Source organism: Xiphophorus hellerii, chromosome 6 (assembly GCF_003331165.1).
Source record: "Xiphophorus hellerii strain 12219 chromosome 6, Xiphophorus_hellerii-4.1, whole genome shotgun sequence".
NCBI classification, from domain to species: Eukaryota; Metazoa; Chordata; class Actinopteri; order Cyprinodontiformes; family Poeciliidae; genus Xiphophorus; species Xiphophorus hellerii.
Window position 1 is genome coordinate 29,833,648 of NC_045677.1, and position 15,600 is coordinate 29,849,247.

General features: G+C 43.3%; 1 protein-coding gene across 2 annotated transcripts; it reads left to right on the top strand.

Annotated features, from left to right (window-relative positions):
- Positions 1 to 4,023: 4,023 nt before the first annotated feature.
- On the top strand, positions 4,024 to 15,460 carry nmnat2 (nicotinamide nucleotide adenylyltransferase 2). 2 transcript variants are annotated; one of them, XM_032564585.1, is made up of 12 exons: positions 4,024 to 4,264; positions 5,857 to 5,945; positions 7,639 to 7,706; positions 8,075 to 8,153; positions 10,522 to 10,648; positions 11,179 to 11,259; positions 11,657 to 11,701; positions 11,879 to 11,955; positions 12,538 to 12,639; positions 12,854 to 12,921; positions 13,393 to 14,849; positions 14,898 to 15,460. In XM_032564585.1, exons 1-11 carry the CDS (start codon positions 4,180 to 4,182, stop codon positions 13,493 to 13,495), a joined length of 924 nt encoding a protein of 307 aa, XP_032420476.1. In that variant the 5' UTR covers positions 4,024 to 4,179; the 3' UTR covers positions 13,496 to 14,849; positions 14,898 to 15,460. The 2 variants fall into 2 exon arrangements, with proteins under 2 accessions (XP_032420476.1, XP_032420478.1); XM_032564587.1 differs by having other exon boundaries at positions 14,901 to 15,460.
- The last annotated feature ends 140 nt before the right edge of the window (positions 15,461 to 15,600 follow it).

The following is a 15,600-nucleotide window of genomic DNA, read 5'->3' on the forward strand; positions in this document are numbered from 1 at the left end:
CTCTGATGAACACACTGTTACTGCGCAGACTCATCAGGTGAGGTCCAACAGAACCGTCAAACAGCTGAGGACAGGCCAGAACCAAAGAGTCTTTCGGCTCCTCTTCGTCTCACTGCCGCCATCTGGTGGCCGGTTTGAGTCTGTGCACTTCAGGTTATTTTGTAGATTTTAATTTAATCCTTCAGATTATTTTGATCAGCAGATCCGATCAAGGTTTCCTGAAACAGTTTTATTTGTCTTTTAGTAACTTTTACACTCAGTTTTGTGTTTACTGAAGTAATTTCCACCACCTGAAAAATATCTCCTGTTATCAGTTGTTATATTTTCAGGACATTGAATATAAATATTAATTTACAGGTTTTTATTTATTTGAACTTTTGTCCATCCATCCATCCATCCATCCATCCATCTTCTTCCGCTTATCCGGGGTCGGGTCGCGGGGGTAGCAGCTTCAGAAGGGAGGCCCAGACTTCCCTCTCCCCGGCCACTTCTTCTAGCTCTTCCGGAGGAATCCCAAGGCGTTCCCAGGCCAGCCGAGAGACATAGTCAAAAATCAGAGATGAGATCCTAAGGCCACCAAATCGGATCCCCTCAACACCTTGGCTGGTCTAGAGATTCTGTCCATGAAAGTGATGAACAGAATCGGTGACAAAGGGCAGCCCTGGCGGAGTCCAACTCTCACCGGAAACGAGCCCGACTTACTGCCGGCAATGCGGACCAGACTCTGACACCGGTCATACAGGGACCTGACAGCCCGTATCAAAGGGCCCGGTACCCCATACTCCCGGAGAACCCCCCACAGGGCTCCCCGAGGGACACGGTCGAACGCCTTCTCCAAGTCCACAAAACACATGTAGACTGGTTGGGCGAACTCCCATGCACCCTCCAGGACCCTGCCGAGGGTGTAGAGCTGGTCCAGTGTTCCACGACCAGGATGAAAACCACACTGCTCTTCCTGAATCCGAGGTTCGACTATCCGACGGACCCTCCTCTCCAGGACCCCTGAATAGACCTTGCCAGGGAGGCTTAAGAGTGTGACCCCTCTATAATTAGAGCACACCCTCCGGTCCCCCTTTTTGAACAGGGGGACCACCACCCCAGTCTGCCAGTCCAGGGGAACTTCCCCCGATGTCCATGCGATATTGCAGAGTCGCGTCAGCCAACACAACCCTACAACATCCAGAGCCTTAAGGAACTCTGGGCGGATCTCATCCACCCCCGGAGCCTTGCCACCGAGGAGCTTCTCAACCACCTCGGCGACCTCGTCCCCAGAGATTGGAGAGCCCAACCCAGAGTCCCCAGGCTCAGCTTCATCAATAGAAGGCATGTTGGTGGGATTGAGGAGGTCTTCGAAGTACTCTGCCCACCGGCCCACAACGTCCCGAGTAGAGGTCAGCAGCACACCATCCCCACTATAAACAGTGTTGGTGCTGCACCGCTTCACCCTCCTGAGACGCTGGATGGTGGACCAGAATCGCCTCGAAGCCGTACGGAAGTCTTTCTCCATGGTCTCTCCAAACTCCTCCCACGCCTGAGTTTTTGCCTCAGCAACCACCCGAGCCGCATGCCGCTTCGCCCGCCGGTACCCATCAGCTGCTTCCGGAGTCCCACAGGCCAAAAAGGTCCAGTAGGACTCCTTCTTCAGCCTGACGGCATCCCTCACCGAAGGTGTCCACCAACGGGTTCGAGGGTTGCCTGCGACAGGCACCGACAACCTTGCGGCCACAGCTCCGATCGGCCGCCTCGACAATGGAGGCACAGAACATGGTCCACTCAGACTCCATGTCCCCCACCTCCCCCCGGACGTGTTCGAAGTTTTGCCGGAGATGGGAGTTAAAGCTCCGTCTCACAGGGGATTCTGCCAGATGTTCCCAGCAGACCCTCACAACACGTTTGGGCCGCCAGGTCTGACCGGCTTCCTCCCCCACCACCGGAGCCAACTCCCCACCAGGTAGTGGTCAGTGGACAGCTCCGCACCTCTCTTCACCCGAATGTCCAAGACATACGGCCGCAGATCCGATGAAACAATGACAAAGTCGATCATCGAACTGCGTCTTAGGGTGTCCTGGTGCCAAGTGCACATATGGACACCCTTGTGCTTGAACATGGTGTTCGATATGGACGATCCATGACGAGCACAGAAGTTCCTTATTTTAAACATGTCCACTTGGTTCTGGACAATAAAACTATTTTAATAATTTATGTAGAAACAAAAAATCTTACCAATAATTATTAAAGATCTGTGGGATCAACATAATTTAAATATTTCTAAAATATAAACAAGAAGTTAGAATCAGCAATTTGATATTTATTTAGCCTTAATATTATTAAACAGTCCTGATCATTGGATTCATACCACCATATAGCTGGTTAAGAAAGTTTTATTAATAATCCACAAAGTTCTGCAGTTCTGAAGGAATTCATTTAGTTAATGAGGGTTTCTGTAAATTAACCTGATGAATATTCATTAAGCTTTTATTGAAACAGAAAGTCTTAGGAGCTGGACTTTTAATTTGAAATGCGTTGTGATAATTACTGAAACCAGTTAAAACAACAAAAATTTCATCATGTTTTGGTTTAGATGATTCTGGTTCTGAATTTATTGTCTCTAGTTTTTCTTCTTGCTTCACTTTGGTGCAGGAAGCAGCTGTTGGTTAATAAGTTACATTATTACATTTTCATAAGACCTTCAGATTTATTTTAGTTCATCTGATAACTTTGTTAGTTTCCTCTGATTTAAGAATCATCCAGACATAAAGAATTTCCTGAACTGAGAAACACTAAATCTATTAGAAGCTGTTTTCATGAGAGCAGCTCAGACTGACAGAAAAATCCTCTTCTAGTGTCACTTTCCTTCTTTTAGAGCGGCCATCGTCTCCATGACGACCACAGCTGACCCAACAAACATCAGGAGGCGAATGATGAATATCGATGATCGACCTTTACTCTGACAGACAGGAAGCTGGATCCTGCTGGAGCAGAAAATATTTTTAAATAACTTTAATTATCAGCAGATTTATCAGTTTATGACCTCATTAAAGGTTCTGATCGGATCTGATCAGTTATCGGTTCTGATTATGAAGCAAACAGAATCGGTTCCTCTGTAACAGATGGAGATGAAGGAAGCAGTGAAGTTCTGGTCTTCGGTCCGGTTCTGCTCCCAGGTTCTGTCCAGACTGATTCTCAGTCCCACAGAACCTCAGTAGAACCAGGATCCACATGGACCAGTGGAGGCCGACCCACCAGAACCGCTCCACGAACTCATTCTGGTTCTCCTTCTTCCAGGAGAATCAGAAAATCCAGAATCACGTCTAGAGCTGTGCTGACCTCACTAAGGTCAGAGGTCATGAAATTAGAGGTCAGCAATAAGAAACAGAGGAAATGGACTCCATGGGAAAGACTAAAGACCAGAACCACTTCTGACCCAAAAGAACACAAAGACCTGCCTCACATTGCAAACATCTGGATGGTCCTGGAGAGACAAACATGTCCGTCCTGTCACACCTGGAGCGAAACCAGAACCAGAACATAAACACGGTGGTGGCAGTGTGATGCTGTGGGTCTGCTTTGCTTTTCAGTATGAAAGTCCTGCTGTAACTGATGGAACCATGAATTCTGCTCACAAGCAGAACAATCCAGCAAGTCCACCTCTGGAAGACTTCAAAAACATCCCAGTAAACATTTTATGATGGCCTAGTCAAAGTTTGGGTAACTCCTTTGGGTTCCTACCAGAAAGCAGAGGGGGTCAAACCTCAAATAAAGAAGATTTGATCAGGAAAGTCTGGAGCTCACCACAGGAAGGAAAATACATTTGGTCTAAATATTTCTTTCCTCTGGACCCATCAGGAAGTTCATGATGACTCATTTCCTGTTTCTGACCATCAGGTGATCAGCTGATGGCCTAATCTAACATTTCTCTAGATTCTGTAGAAGTTTCCATAATGCTTCAGTGATGATGAGGAGGATGAGCCTTCCTCCTCCTGTCATGGCGGCTGCAGCTCGGATTTAAAGCGACAGGCTCCTCCATCCCGCTCCGCCTCCCGCAGCGCTGCTCCTGTCTCTTTAAGGCCTGACGCTGCTTCCTTCAGCGCCCTGCCGCAGACTCGCCATCAGCCTCGCCTCTCTCTGACAGACAGAACCTGACTGGACCGGGACCGGATCGGATCGGACCGGAGCGACATGACGGAAACCAGCAAGACGCACGTGATCCTGCTGTCCTGCGGCAGCTTCAACCCGATCACCAAGGGACACATCCACATGTTCGGTGAGCATCTGGGGGCCCGCTGGGGGCCGGGGCCAGGCCGGACCCCCTCTGGTACCGGTCCGACACATCTGGGCCCGGTCCAGCCCTGAAAATAACGAGAATCTGCGCTGGGTTCGGCTGGTGCTGTCCAGCACGGTGGTGCTGAAATGACGTCACCCAACCCAGGACCAGCTGCTGATACATTCAGCGGTACCGGTTCCGACAGAAAAGCAAGTACGGGTCAGATCGAAGGTTCGGTTCTGGCGCAGAAAGAACCGCTGCGGGTTCTGCGGGTCCAAACGCGTTACACAACAAACAACCGAACCGGAAGTTCGGGAGAACACCCTGAGGATGAGCAAACAGGCCCAACAGAACCAGAACCGTTTCTTGGTGTTTGGAAACATTTCATGTTAAAATCATCTCAAATTTAAAAAATATCAGAATTAATTTATTGATTATCATCTGGAAAATATTGATCTGAAAATATCTGGAGGATTTTACATAAATAATTATATTTATGCAAATTAATATCAAAGCGGATTTTTATGAATATTTATCTTTCAGATTTTTGTCTCCACTGAGAAAACATTAAAATCACCGCAGCTAATTAATACACACAAATATCAGGTTATGGATCATTTTACTCATATTTTACAAATCTAAGCTCATAAATTTGCGTCCAGGTTGGATTTGATCAGATCAGGTGTTAAAGTGAAAGGGGGCGTGGCCTGAAGCTCCGCCTCCTTCCAGGTGTGTCTAATTACCAGTTTCTGATTGGGTCAAAATAGAGGCTGACTGATAGAAACTGTAACTGGTGTTTCAGGAGGAGCAGAACTGGTGAACTGGGATTTCAGGTCCAGAACCAGTAAAAGATTTAAATGAGATGAACTGAAACATGAAACCATCAGGACGCCGTTCACCTCGACCTCTGACCTTCTTCTCCAACTAAACGCCTTTAAAACGTCAGAAATGGGAAGAAGCAGGAAACCGAAGTTTAATATTATCTAAATGAAAACATGAATAATTCAGAAACAGGAAAACAAAACAAGACGATTTAAATCTGATTCAAAAACACCAAACCTGACAGATTCCTCATGTTTGTTCTGTTCAAACCTAAAATAATCTGATAACATTTATTACTGTTTGTTTTTATAAAATCAGATCTGTGTTTAAACGACATATTGATCTTACTAAAACAACCTGAATAAAAAAGATAAATAAAAATGAGGTTTAAACCTGAAGCTGATCTGATGGCGACGAATCCAGGATTTTAACAGGACAGATATGAACAGGCAACATCTGGAGCTGAATCTGGTTCTGATGTCTGCAGATGTTCAACCAGATGTTTAAATATTGTTTAAACATCTGGTTTGGAGATGTTTAAACTGTTTCATCTCCTCTTCCTCGTCTCCTCTGGGTTTCCTGGTGGATTATCAGACCTGAAGCCTCACATGGAGCAGATCTGACACCGTTTCCATGGATTCAGTTCTCATTCTGCTATAATCACATTTTAATACCGATTTCAATCTGATAAAACATTAAATAAATCTTTTTTGTGTTTATTGAAACCCCAGGTTGAGTTCAGCTCCTTGTTTCTGTTTTTGTTCCTCCAGAAAAAGCCAGAGAATATCTGCACCAATCGGGACGATTCATCGTGATCGGAGGAATCATCTCACCGGTTCACGACTCCTATGGAAAACCTGTAAGCCAGATTTCACTTTACCAGATTATAATCTAATCCGTGTTGGTGTAGTTCACAAGGTGACCTGATGGTGGCAGTGTTTCCTCCAGTGAAGCAGCAGAATAATGAAGCAGTTCAGAGAATCACCAGAAACGCTTTTCATGTTGATGATGAGCAGAACTTATTTTTATTTGTTAATTAAATTTCAGGCTGAAAATCAGAAAAATAAGAAAACATCAAATATTAATTTAGTCTGAGAAACTTTACCTTCCTGATTAGTTTTATATCATATCAGGAACCTCGACAGAATCCTGCTTTAATGACGCAAAAGTTTAGAAAGACGCACTAATAATAATAATAATAATAATAATAATAATAATAATAATAATGTCTCCATGCTGTAAGTTAGACTCTGTAATTTTCTTATAAACTGTAAAACCTGAAACTCATGAACTCTTTCTCCTTCATCTGATTTGTTTTCTTCTAAGGAAAAATGGACCAGCAGAACCTGACAGAAATCTGAAAAGTGTTTTAATGAAAATGTTTTTGTTTTTCATAACATTATTAACTGAAACCACTGGAAGTTTTTTTGTTCCTCATCATCAGTTTCTACAAACCTGCAGTGTTTTGTTCATGCAGAAAATATTTCTATCATGTTTCATAAGAAAAGTTTGATTCTCTAAGTTTAGGAATATTTCAGAAAAACACATGCTCTGTTTTCCCCTGGGGTCAGAGGTCATCTGTTCTAGATGAAACCTCTAGTTTTTCCTCTCCACTGTCGCCATATGCTTGGATTGCTGTAAAGTCTCGATTATCAGTTGAACTAATAAACTGATTTTAACTTTAGCATCAAACTGGTTCTGAATTCATTTAAATGACTGGATTGATTTGATTTGAAATATTTTCTGAGTAATTTCAGGTTTTATGTAAAATTCAAACTCTGAGTGATATTTACTTCATCAGGCCGTGAATCCAGATTCTCATATTTACAGTTGGATCATAAGTTTGTAATGATTTATTAAATCATCTCCACTAAACGGGTTTGATTCTCTGTGAAGGAGAAAAAAGATTCAAGGTGAATTACAGTCAGAACCAGGATGTGGATCGGTCCGCTCCGACCCGATCTTTATTCAGGACTGTTTCAGTTGCTGCAGAACCGGGTTCCTCTCTGAACAGAACCGGGTTCTGCTGGGATGTCGGTTTGTTTCCCTCTATTCCCTCTGATCAGAACCGGGTTTCCTGGGCCCGATCAGAACCGTTGGGAGGTTCTGTTGTGTCTGATCTCCTCGGTGTGTTTGCAGCTGCAGCTCTGCAGGATTTAATGAATTCTTGTCCTACTTTCTTTCTGCCTCCACAGAAACAACATGAATTATTGATGCAGCAAAAATCCACTTTCTGCTCCAACAGGAAACTTTTCTTCTCTCTCCGCTGAACGATGAGCAGATTGATCATTAATTATTGATCCATGTCAGTTTTCACCTTATTAACTCCGTGTTTGATCAGTTCTGTATCAATAGGTGAGAAATCTACAGGAAGCTGCAGGTTTAAAAGATAAAGTAGAGAAATGTTCTGTTCCTGGTTCTGACCAGGTCCAGATTAAAACCGTCTGGTTCTGCTGAGGTTCCTGCTCTGGTTCTGGATTCATCTCCTCTCAGAGCTCCAGGTTTTCCTCCTTCCTGCTGCAGATCTGATGGTTGGTTCTGTGTCTCTGCAGGGTTTGGTGTCGAGCCGCCATCGCCTCACCATGTGCCAGCTGGCCGTCCAATCCTCGGACTGGATCAGGTGATCCTCTAACGGGGAAACGATCATTTTATGTTGTTAAACCCAGTTTGTTTTCTGTTTTAACTGAAGAAGAAGTGTAAGTTTGTTCCTCTAAAGCACAGGTGTCAGACTCCAGTCCTCGAGGGCCGCTGTCCTGCAGTTTTTAGATGTGCCACAAGTACAAAACTCTGGAATGAAATTGCTTAATTACCTCCTCCTTGTGTAGATCAGTTCTCCAGAGCCTTAATGACCTAATTATTCTGTTCAGCTGTGGTGCAGAGGCACATCTAAAAGTTGCAGGACAGCGGCCCTCGAGGACTGGAGTTTGACACCCCTGCTCTAAAGGCTGTGAGTGGTGGGGGTTTGACGTGAGGCTGATGCTCCTGCAGGGTGGACCCCTGGGAGTGTTACCAGGACACCTGGCAGACCACCTGCAGCGTGTTGGAGCACCACCGCGACCTGATGAAGGTCAGTCACTCCCAGTACAGAAACTGGTTTAAAGGATGTTTACTGGTCTGTCTCTGATCACATCGAGAGATGAACTCTTTCACCTGCTGATTCAAACTGGCTGATAAATTTATGTTGGCTTTGGGTCAGAATTTCATTTACAGAATGAAGAAAAAGGAGGATTTTTATCTGTTTCTAAAGTGATTAATAATCAGGCCTAATAAATGGATGAGGGGTCACATGGGGTCAAAGGACCAAAAAAACTTTGCCCTTAAGTAGATTAAAAACTGAAAAAACGAATAGCAAAGAGATGCAACAAAATTACAGGTCAGAAAAACTGCAGTGATCACAATAAAAAACTTACTGTGAGAACTTGGTTTTTCTGTATGATTGTTTTAGGTTCTGTGTTCAGTTGAGTCTCCATGTTGTCCCGTCTACCCTGGATTGATCCCAGCTGTGTCTCCTTCCCCTGATTACCTTCTGTGCATTTAATCCCACTTGTGTCTCTTGTTCCTTTCCGGGTCTTTGTCTCACGTCTGTTCTGTCGTGTCATGGCATTTGTCAGCTACCAGTTTCTGAGCTCCTATCCTTCTGCTCACCTGTGCTGCCTGGACTTTATATTCTGACATTCTACATGAAAAACATCATCATTCATTTACAACCATCCAACTCGTCTTCCTCACCACCAATTACCGTAAATCGTGACACTTACAGGTTACAACAAAATCACACAAACTACCAAAAGAGACCTGAAACAGCCACAGACACAAAATCTGAAGAAAACCGATGGAAATAAGTAAAAACTAAAATATAACCTTTTAACACTGGAAACAGAACCTTATTAATTCTAAAAAATTTATAAACAAAAAAAAACAAAACTGCTGAGCAAAAACACAAAGAAAATGAAAGAGAAAAAAAGCTGTGAAGAAACAACAAAGGAGGAAAAAGTTATAAAGAGAAAATAAAACATGAAAACAGTCTGAGTTTAACATGAGTAAAGAAAGAGAAAAATTATGAAACTCAAAATAAAACTAAACAATAATTGGATAAAATAAGCAGAACAGAAACCAGTGGTTTTATCTGATGGAGTCCAGATAAAATCAATCAATCAAATTTTATTTGTATAGCACATTTCAGCAGCAGGCATTTCAAAGTGCTTTACATCATTACAAACACAGAAACACAAAGCAACATAGAATCAATAATCAAAACACAGCATTAAGTCAAGTTCCATCAATAAATTTGTAATTGATTACATTTCAAATACAATCCTAAACAGGTGGGTTTTTAGTTGAGATTTAAAAGAAGACAGTGTTTCAGCTGTTTTACAGTTTTCTGGAAGTTTGTTCCAAATTTGTGGTGCATAGATGCTGAAAGCTGCTTCTCCTCGTTTGGTTCTGGTTCTGGGGATGCAGAGCAGAACCAGAACCAGAACCTGAGAGGTCTGGAAGGTTGATACAACAACAGCAGATCTTTAATGTATTGTGGTGCTAAGCCGTTCAGTGATTTATAAACTAACAACAGTATTTTAAAGTCTATTCTTTGAGCTACAGGGAGCCAGTGGAGGGACTTTAAAACTGGTGTTATGTGCTCTATCTTCCTGGTTTTAGTCAGAACGCCAGCAGCAGCATTCTGGATCAGCTGCAGCTGTTTGATTGATTTGTTGGACAGACCTGTGAAGACGCTGTTGCGATAATCAATACGACTGAAGATGAAGGCATGGATGAGTTTCTCTAGATCTGGCTGAGACATTAGTCCTTTAATCCTGGAAATGTTCTTCAGGTGATAGAAGGCTGACTTTGTAACTGTCTTTATGTGGCTCTGGAGGTTCAGGTCAGAGTCCATCACTACTCCCAGGTTTCGGGCTGATCGCTGGTTTTTAGTTTTAATAACTGAAGCTGTGCATTGACTCTAGATCTATAACTCTAGACCTATAACTCTAGATCTATAACTCTAGATCTATAACTCTAGATCGTTCCTCTTTAGGTCCAAAAATAATAACTTCAGTTTTGTTTCTGTTCAGCTGGAGAAAGTTTTAGCACATCCACACATTTATCTGTTCTAAGCATCTGTTCAGTGATTGGATGGGGTCAAAGGTCACCTGGTGACATTGTAATGTAGAGCTGTGTGTCATCTGCATAGTTATGGTAGCTAATATTATTTCCTGTTATAACCTGAGCTAGTGGGAGCAAACCAGTGAGACCAGTTTAAATCTGGGACTGGTTTCATCCACCAGTAGATTCTACCTGTCATTGGTTAGAACAGCATCTTACTGAACTTTATAGACATTTTAAACATGGAGCTTCATCTGATTCATGTCTGACCCAGAGCAGAGGCAGGAAATCCAGTGTGGCCTAGTTCAAACCTCTAAAGCGTCTCTGCCCCTCAGAGAGTCACCGGCTGCATCCTGTCCAACGTCAACACGCCTTCCACCACTCCTGTGATTGGTCAGCCACAGAACCAGACTCCGCCCATCTACCAGGACCACAACAACATGAACCACAAACCCACAGCCAGTGAGTCCAACACCACAGTTCAGCCGGGGTCAGGCACCAGGAACCAAGCTACAGGATGCTACAGCTGTTACACTGGATGGAGGAGTAGAGGAGCATAGCATAGTGTAGCATAGCATCCTAGCATAGCATGGTAGAATGCTATTCCAGTTTCACAAGCTGAAACTGGAATCTCAGGAAAATATAAATAAAATTCAAGCATGATCTCTAGTCATTTTTTTAACTTTGGTAACCTGCTAAGGAAAGACAGAAGTTTATGTAAAACTTGTCTTAAACCAACTATATTCATGAGTTTGGTCTAAAAAGACCAGAGCTACAGCATAGAGTAGAATAAACTAGACTAGAAAAGAATAGAAATGTTGCTTGTTAATAATTAGTTACTTGTTAGAATATTAAACTCTGATAGTTGAGCCTGAGGTTGTCAGTGTTGCTGCTGGTTAACTTCATATCATAATAAATGTATCATTATTATGAAACTGTTGGCATGCTGGTTCCAGTTGAATTTCTGATGTGAACCTTTTGTTTCTGTCTAGTCAAAGTTTGGGGGAAGATCAGTGAGAGTTTGGGTAAAATGTGCTGCGTCCGTCCCAACATGGAGCGCTTCACGTTTGTTGGTAAGAAAATCTGATTTTATTTCATGTTTTGCCTAAGAAAAATGATTATTTAATATTTTTATCCATCAGGGAAAGTGAATTAATTCATCTGGAGGATTGATGATTCAACATGATGTGAAAACATTAATGTTGGAATCAAACCAGGTTGTTAAAGCAGAAACAGATGAACTCAGTAAATGCCTGCAGGACAGAACCACAGTCCAGCCGTCTCGGGTTTTGTTGCTTGTAAGACAAAAATGCAGCTGCATTAAACTGGACCATCATTATTATCAGAGACTTTGTGCTAAACTGACTTTATTCTGTCTGATTAATAAAATATAGCAGTTTCAACTCGCTACAGAAACAATAGAGTTTCTGGAGTTGAAAGGTCAGAGTGAAATCTCCGTTTGTGTTTCAGATGAAAACGCCAACCTGGGGACGGCGGTGAGGTACGAGGAGATTGGTGAGTTTTCTCCAGACCTGAGCGGATCCTCTGGTTTCCTTCCTGTCTGAACTCCTTCTGGTCTTGTTGGGATCCAGTAAACATGATGCTTACGGAGAAAGCGTGGCGCTGAGCGAGTAAACGCCATGTTTACTGAGGACGTGTCTGTCTCTTTCCCTGCCTGTCCGTCCTCTGTAGAGTTACGCATCTTGCTCCTGTGTGGCAGTGATCTCCTGGAGTCCTTCTGCATCCCTGGCCTGTGGAAGGACAGTGATGTAAGCACAATGTAGCCCCGCCCACATGCATAAGCCCACCCACCAACATGTAGCCCCGCCCAACTACATGTAGACCCTCCCCTCAGTTAGCCGAGACTCAATGGAAACAAAAAACTCTTAGTTTAATCAGACATTCAAGGAAGAAGATGAAAATTAAATTGGTTTCCATCCATGTTTTTATAGTTATGATAAAAACTCCAGATGGAAATGTTGGAATGATCCTTTAAACGTCAGATGAACCCGTCAGATGTTTGTAGATCTGAACTCAGGACAGATCCAGCATGTTTCTCTAAATATGTGCATTGCTAGAAATAATACCCCCTGCTGTGTGAAGTGGGTAATTACCTTTAAATCCACTTGTTTGTCTATAATATCTGTAAACAGGTTTGAATGTGATGATTTTGTCTGTTACTGTTGGTTATTTGGTGATGAAACCAGGATTATTTAGCTGGTTTTCTGAATGGACTGATTAATGACTCCACCTTGAGGTTTAGGGTGGAGTCCGGCCCGGTTGGACCATCTAGGCCTGAACCTGGTTCTGTCAGAGGTTCTGGACCCTGAATGTCGTCTCTCTGCTCTCAGATGGAGGTGATTGTTGGTGATTTTGGCATCGTAGTCGTTCCTCGTGACGGCGTCGACACGGAGAGGATCATGAATCATTCCTCCATCCTCCGCAAGTACAAGGTGAGTTTCTACAGTATGGTGCAGCAAGAGGGACAAAATACTGGCTGGAGAGAATGAGGCTGATGTTGAATCATGGCGTGTTTCCCCCGGCGTGTTTCGCGGTTCTTTGTCTGTCACTGGACACTCTGTCACGTCTCTGAGTTTTGTCTCTTGTCTCTCTTTGTCATACAGTCCAGTGAATGTCTGCCGTCATCTAAGATCTTCTCTGTTTCAGGACAACATCGTCGTGGTGAAGGACGCGACCAACCACCCCATGTCCATCGTCAGCTCCACCAAGAGCAGGTGGGCTAAAAGTTAGACTGACGGAACCGATGGCCTTATTGATCTCCTGGTCCGATCACTTTGACTTTGACTTTCTGTGAAACATATTCAGGTTTTCTATCGAACGTCCGTCTCTGAAATATCAATTTACGGTCCAAAAAAGTCCAAACAAAGTTTCTCTATCACTAAAAGATATCAAATAAAAACTGAGCTACACTGTAAAACAGGATTTCCACAGCTGGTTGATATGAAATGTTTAAAGCTCTTCAAATAAGTTTAAAGGAAAATTATAAAGACTCAAAGGGAGAAGTGAAGATAACGGTTAATGTTTGGTTCATTTCACTGTTTGTGGTCACAGAATCAACCATTTAACGGTTCTGGTTAACTGGACCAGAGCTGATTCCTGTAGCAGGTATAGGGTTAGGGTTGGTTCTGCCTCCCTAACTGCTATATTTACCCCCCCCCCCCCCCCCCCCCCCCCCCGCCCCCCAGACTGGCCCTGCAGCACGGAGATGGACACGTCGTCGACTACCTGAGTCAGCCTGTCATCGACTACATCCTGCAGAGCCAGCTGTACATCAACGCCTCGGGATAGAGCTGCCGACCCGCCTGCATGAGACCCGGGACCGTCAATATGGAGGACGAGGTGGGGGGGGGGGGGGGGTCCTAACGCCATCTATATAAACACACACCCCTCCCCAACCCCCTGCAGAAAACTGAAACCTGTCTGTCTGTCTTCTGTCAACACTTACTCTTCTTTGAGCTCCAACAGGAGCTTTAGTGTCCCTCCGTCTGTGTCATGTCACTTTACCACTGGGGGAGGGGGCAACGGGGTATGTGGGGGAGGAGGGGGTTAAGTTATATTTAAAAGTTAGAGATGCATGGCAGACTTCTGGGCATGCTCAGTGTGACTCCCCGTCTGCATCAGGGTCTCTGGTTTTGTGCATCACGTCAGGTTGGTACCACAGAAATCGTTAGTAAAATTTAACCAAGACTTTTTATGAATTGATTGATTATTGGGTCTCATTGTTACTATTATGAAGCCACGATTAGAGCCAATAAAGAAAATATTTAATTAGGATTTCCTCATGTACAAAACCCAAAACATGCAGGTGAAACCAGAACCAGAACCAGAACCCGAACCTGTTGGTTCCTCAGACCCGCCGACCTGCTGAAACCAGAGATCAGTGCAGTCTGTCAGAGGTCAGAGGTCACATCAGGGACTGATTTACTGAGAAGTCAACCCATAGATATATAAGCTCTGTAATCCTGCAGCTATCGCTACATGTTGTTAGCATGGCAGCCATATTGGATCTGATGGTTGGATGAGGCGAATTTCTGACTTCTGAGGCTGTCAAACAGATTTTTCCAACTTTAAGATGAGAAACCCCATAATCCTAATCCAGACAGAAAGCTTCATCCTTCACATTAAAACAGCTAATCCAGAAATCTGCTGCCAGATATAAACTGTATGAAGGATGAAGTTCATGAACTCTGACCTCCCTTAGGACAGTCCACCCTGTGGCTGCAGTAATCTGACGTTTGCCAACACATGGGCGGAGTCTAATCCGTAATCTTCTCTTCAAACCGACTGAAGCAGCAGAACATTTAGTGAACTGAATTATTTTAAAGCGTTTTGAGCAGCAGCAACGCGTCACTTCCTCATCAGATTAGTTTAAGGAATCAACAGTAAATTAATCTGTAGAAATCAAAATAATTATAAAACATGAGCCGTTCCCACTGGCTTGTAAATAAAGAACGTTCTGATCAGAACATGATGAGGTTCTGGAGGAAGACCCGGAAGTTCCTGCAGAACCGTCAGCCACAGAACTGTGAATGTGTTGACCAGCAGGGGGAGCTGCTGAGCCGGGAGGCTTTATGATGAGGAGGAATCAGACTGCAGGGAGTCAGAGAAGGAGAGGATGATGATGATGATGATGATGATGATGGTGAGGATGATGATGATGATGATGATGATGATGATGATGATGATGAAGAAGCACCTTCTGTAAAGCGTTCAGGACGTTTTCTCTCGGTTTGCTCCTGTTCTCCGTCTGCATGCTTTTTTCTGACCGTTTGGTTTTGGCATGAATGTTTTTCCCTCATTAGATTATTATGGTCTGTTGTGATCGTGTTTGGGAAATAAAATAATTATAATAAATATAGATATAAAGAAATCGTAGCTTCAGATCATCCTCTCCGTCGCCCATTTTTTATTCACTGTAAATGTACCGACGTGTGTGTGTGTGTGTGTGTGTGTGTGTGTGTGTGTGTGTGTGTGTGTGTGCGTGTGTGTGTGTGTGTGTGTGTGTTTCCAGGTTCATGTTGTCACCGTCCGTTTGAACTGTTTTCTGTTTGTTTGAACTCGGTGTGAGGATTTAACGAGTCTTTATGGATCAGGATGTAAATTTAGTCAAAGTGTTTCAGGATGTTTGGAAAATGAATCAGAGAATGCACTAAAACATTTTTATTTTCATTTAAGCTTTAATAACTGAGTCTTATTCAACTGTGGTTACATTTACACCCTCTGCTGGCGAAATAAAGTATTTCTTCTAAGTAATGCGCTTTTATTGGCTTTATTGGAAGTTTACATGAAAAGGTCTGAATCCAAAATCCAACAGTTAGTTTTATTTCTTTTTTTTTTTTTTTTGCTGTTTAAAACCTGTATGAACTATAACTAAACCTTTTTTTTTTACCACA

What these genes read in the sequence shown, in the direction of transcription:
- nmnat2 (XM_032564585.1), top strand. Translation starts at nt 4,180, where the DNA reads ATGACGGAAACCAGCAAGACGCACGTGATCCTGCTGTCCTGCGGCAGC. An exon ending in CAATCCTCGGACTGGATCAG is followed by an intron (nt 7,707 to 8,074) that starts GTGATCCTCTAA and finishes ATGCTCCTGCAG; the next exon opens with GGTGGACCCCTGGGAGTGTT. An exon ending in CCATCCTCCGCAAGTACAAG is followed by an intron (nt 12,640 to 12,853) that starts GTGAGTTTCTAC and finishes TCTCTGTTTCAG; the next exon opens with GACAACATCGTCGTGGTGAA.